Here is a 3,850-nt window from a genome sequence, read left to right as displayed (position 1 = left end):
GAAAAAGATACTGGGAAGAAGAAGGGATATACACTAGGGAAAGGTACTTAGAAATAGGGGTGTAACCCATCTTGTACACAGAGGAAGTTATCCTGAATTGGAAAAAATACATACAGCTCCTTTATTCTAACAGGAAGGAAGGAGAAAAGAGCGAGAAGGTTTTTTTAGAGAGTTAGAAGAGACATGCCTGTTTTCTGAATTAGAGAAATTGAAGAGTTGAGAAAAATACAATCAAAATAAATTTAGTAGATAGTAATAGGACTTTACTGATTAAACGTTTTTGTGTGTGTGGTGGGGGTAAGTGGCGGTGGTAGAGAGTATGTGGATGAAAGAGGAACACAAGAGTAGCTGGATTTTGAACTTGAATAGTTGGATGAAATATAATGCTAGCTGTTGAGGAGAGCGAAAATCACCTGGTGACCGCTGAACAGGTCCCAGAGACACCGAACTCCTTATATGAAGAATTTAGAGGGAGCAAAGACCACCTGGTGACAACCAAACAGTCCATCATGGAGACTTTAGAAGTAATTAAACTTCCCTAGTATCTTAAGTTGGCACCTGGTTCCAGGCCTCTTTCAGCTTTTATAAGTAACACCTCCGGAATTTCATGCCAAAACTCATTTTGCAATTCTTGCTGACATTATAGCACCGAAATGTCTACAAATGTAATAATTTATTATGCAAATTATCTATCAGCTCCATTTTAAGGTCCATAAATACCAATAAGAAAAAAATCCACCTCCACGAGCTCAGTCCTCTCTCACTGAGGCTCCCCACTGCACTTTTGTGGCATTCTTGCTTTCTAATAAACTTTTCTTTTTCAATCCTATACTGTTATCAATACATTCTTCTTACCAACCCGTGACTCAACTGTTTCTCGATGCTGGGGCTCTGACACCTCGCCTGGCACCTATCATAGAAAGATGATCATGTGTTCATTGGAAGCCTACCTCAAGATCAGACCTGTGCTAAAAAAATCTGAGGTACAGATCAAAATAACCACATTTTGGTTACTACCTCTCCAGTGAAAACACAAAAGAACCAGGAGTCAGGAGACCTGGAGTTTCTCCCGGTTGCACGACTGCAGGTACATTGACCTGTGTACACTTTTGTTAACCTCATTGGCCTCATTGTCTTTATCTGGCCGAATCAATTTATTGTCTTCATAATTTTCTTTTTTTTTTTTCTCTGAGACAGAGTCTTGCTCTGTTGCCTAGGCTGGAGTGCAGTGGTGCAATCTTGGCTCACTGCAACCTCCGCCTCCCGTGTTCAAGCAATTCTCCTGCCTCAGCCTCCTGAGTAGCTGGGACTACAGGCGCCCCCACCACGCCCAGCTAATTTTTGTATTTGTAGTAGAGATGGGGTTTCACCATATTGGCCAGGTTGGTCTTGAACTCCTGATCTTGTGATCCGCCCGCCTCAGCCTCTCAAAGTGCTGGGATTACAGGTGTGAGCCACTGCATCTGGCCATCTTCATAATATTTTTATGCACTCTACTGAGAAAATATATTGGAAAACATCTTCAGAATTCTAAGTTTCTAGTCAGATCTATAAGTATATGATGTTTCTTTGTTTTGAGTCAGGTTACAGTGAGATAATGGTCAACAACATCAATTGTTTTTTGAGCAGTTCTTAGATTTATATACTTTCAGTATTTATTTCATCATTTAATAAGAGTTTATTGAATACTTAAACTATGTATATGGTACAGTTTTTGTTTTTTTTTTTTTTTTTTTTTTTTGCCACGAAGTGTGTTTTATTTTCATTATTCATACAAATAATTTTCTATAATATTCCAGGGCAAACCGGAGAATTTGGCAGTCCGATTGGGGGGGTCCCTTCAGAGACCCACAGGCCGGTGGCATCGGCGCGGAGTGCCCAGGTTCACAGTGCAGCTTGTGGCTCGTGTCCATCTTGCAGGTGGCTCTTCCTCCACATCACGACTGGGGTCTCGAAGATGACGGGGGTAGGAAATCCTCCAGGATTTTAGGAAATTTCACTCCGCTTCTCCTGCTCAATGGTCTCTTTGGTCGGCAGGGTGTTCTTCTCCTGCGTCTCCGTTTTCTTCAGCTTGGCCTTATCGAAGCTGGCGATTTCCCCCATGTCTGGTTTGTCTGCCATTTTCTTAAAACAATCCGTGTAGTCGGGTTCCGAGCCCGGGATCCTGGTGCTCCCACTCGCGTTGCAGTTTTAAACACTTAGAATAAGTAAAATTTTTTAAAAATCTGTGCCTTCAGGAGGCTTACTATCCAGAGAGAAGAAAAAGATAATGATCAGTAAATACAACAAACAAAGAGAGTATGTTTGAAGGTGATAAGTGCTTGAAAAGATAAGAAGATCTCAAAAGGAGAGCACTGAAAGGGAGACCAAGCAGGAGGATTAGGAGTTACACTGTATTTAAAATAATGACTCTGGGCTGGGCTGGGGCGGTGGCTCACAACCTGTAATCCTAGCACTTTGGGAGGCCGAGGCAGGCGGATCATGAGGTCAGGAGATGGAGACCATCTTGGCTAACAAGGTGAAACCCCATCTCTACTAAAAATACAAAAAATTAGCTAGGCGTGGTGGCAGGTGCCTGTAGTCCCAGCTACTCGGGAGGCTGAGGCAGGAGAATGGCGTAAACCCGGGAGGCAGAGCTTGCAGTGAGCTGAGATCTTGCCACTGCTCTCCAGCCTGGGTGACGGAGAGAGACTCCATCTCAAAAAAAAAAAAAAAAAAAAAAAAAAAAAAAAAAAAAAAAAAAAAGGCTCTCAGCATCAACTATAAGAAGAAGGTAACAGTTGAACCAAGGATGAATGATTTAACCATGGGATATCTGAGGGGAAGCAGCTGGTGAAGCGGCCCTGAGGCCAGAGAGCACATGACAGGGAGTAAGAACACCACAGTGGACTGGATAGACCTGGTGGAGAGAAGGTGATGGCATCAGAGAGATGAAGAGGAGCCAGTTCATCAGCTTCTCCTTCTGAGTGAGATGGGGAGTCACTAGAGGAATTTAAGCAGAGGAGAGACATGATCTGATAGAGGCTTTATAAAAGATCACTCCCACTGTTGTGTGGAAAGAAGTTTTTTACCTTTTGCTGGGGATTGGAAGACGAAGGCAAGAAGCCTGGGAAAAAGCTATTGTATTATGGTTCAGGGAAGAGATAAGGTGGTGGCACATTGTGGTTCTATTCTAAAGGTAAGCAGAATTTGCTGACACATTGGATATATGGGGTGAGGGAAATAGTGAAGCAAAGAATAACTTCAAGATGATTGGCCTGAACGACTGGAAAGATGGAGCTGCCATCAACTGAGGTGGAAAGACTGTGGGTGGGGCAGGTTTATGAAGAGTGTAGAACAGATCAGCTCTGGAGGATTTAAGTTTGAGGAGTTGGCAGCACGCATCATGTGGTCATCTCCCACCTAATGTAACACCTCATCTGAGTAGTACGTGAATAAATGACACAGTACAGCATATTTGTGCAGTATATATAATATATACAAGTTTTCTAATTTCCAAATTCTTGATAGCCTAGCAAAGTTGTTTTTATTTGTTTGAATGCTTTCTGATGGAATGAAAATAGCATAGACTATCCAAAAAGCTGACTTAGATGGAATGGAAATAGCTTAGAATATCCAAAAACTGATTCAGTCATTTCTTTCAAAATGTTTAAACTGCTTGACTCTTGTTAGAAGAAACTTTCCATACTTTTAAAAAAATCTAATTCGGATTTTAATATTACTCTGAGATCTCTCTCACAATTTTATATGCCAAATTTAATTGTTTTTAATATAGCAAATTTCTAAAGTAATTATTCTGTTATTTTGCAGTCAAGAATATTTTGGTGTGTCATAATATAACCATAACCCA

At 41.3% G+C, this 3,850-nt stretch overlaps 1 protein-coding gene across 1 annotated transcript; it reads right to left on the bottom strand.

The window, feature by feature from the left end:
* Nucleotides 1-1,711: 1,711 nt before the first annotated feature.
* On the bottom strand, nt 1,712-2,179 carry LOC123572905 (thymosin beta-10). Its single transcript, XM_045390558.3, has one exon. It carries the CDS (start codon nt 2,119-2,121, stop codon nt 1,987-1,989), a length of 135 nt encoding a protein of 44 aa, XP_045246493.1. The 5' UTR covers nt 2,122-2,179; the 3' UTR covers nt 1,712-1,986.
* Between the last annotated feature and the right edge of the window lie 1,671 nt (nt 2,180-3,850).

Source organism: Macaca fascicularis, chromosome 4, assembly GCF_037993035.2.
Source record: "Macaca fascicularis isolate 582-1 chromosome 4, T2T-MFA8v1.1".
Lineage (NCBI taxonomy): Eukaryota > Metazoa > Chordata > Mammalia > Primates > Cercopithecidae > Macaca > Macaca fascicularis.
Note: the sequence above shows the minus strand (reverse complement) of the source record. Positions and strands in the feature narration are given on the sequence as shown.

Excerpts from the sequence above, each read along its gene's own strand:
- LOC123572905 (XM_045390558.3), bottom strand. The coding sequence starts at position 2,121 with ATGGCAGACAAACCAGACATGGGGGAAATCGCCAGCTTCGATAAGGCC.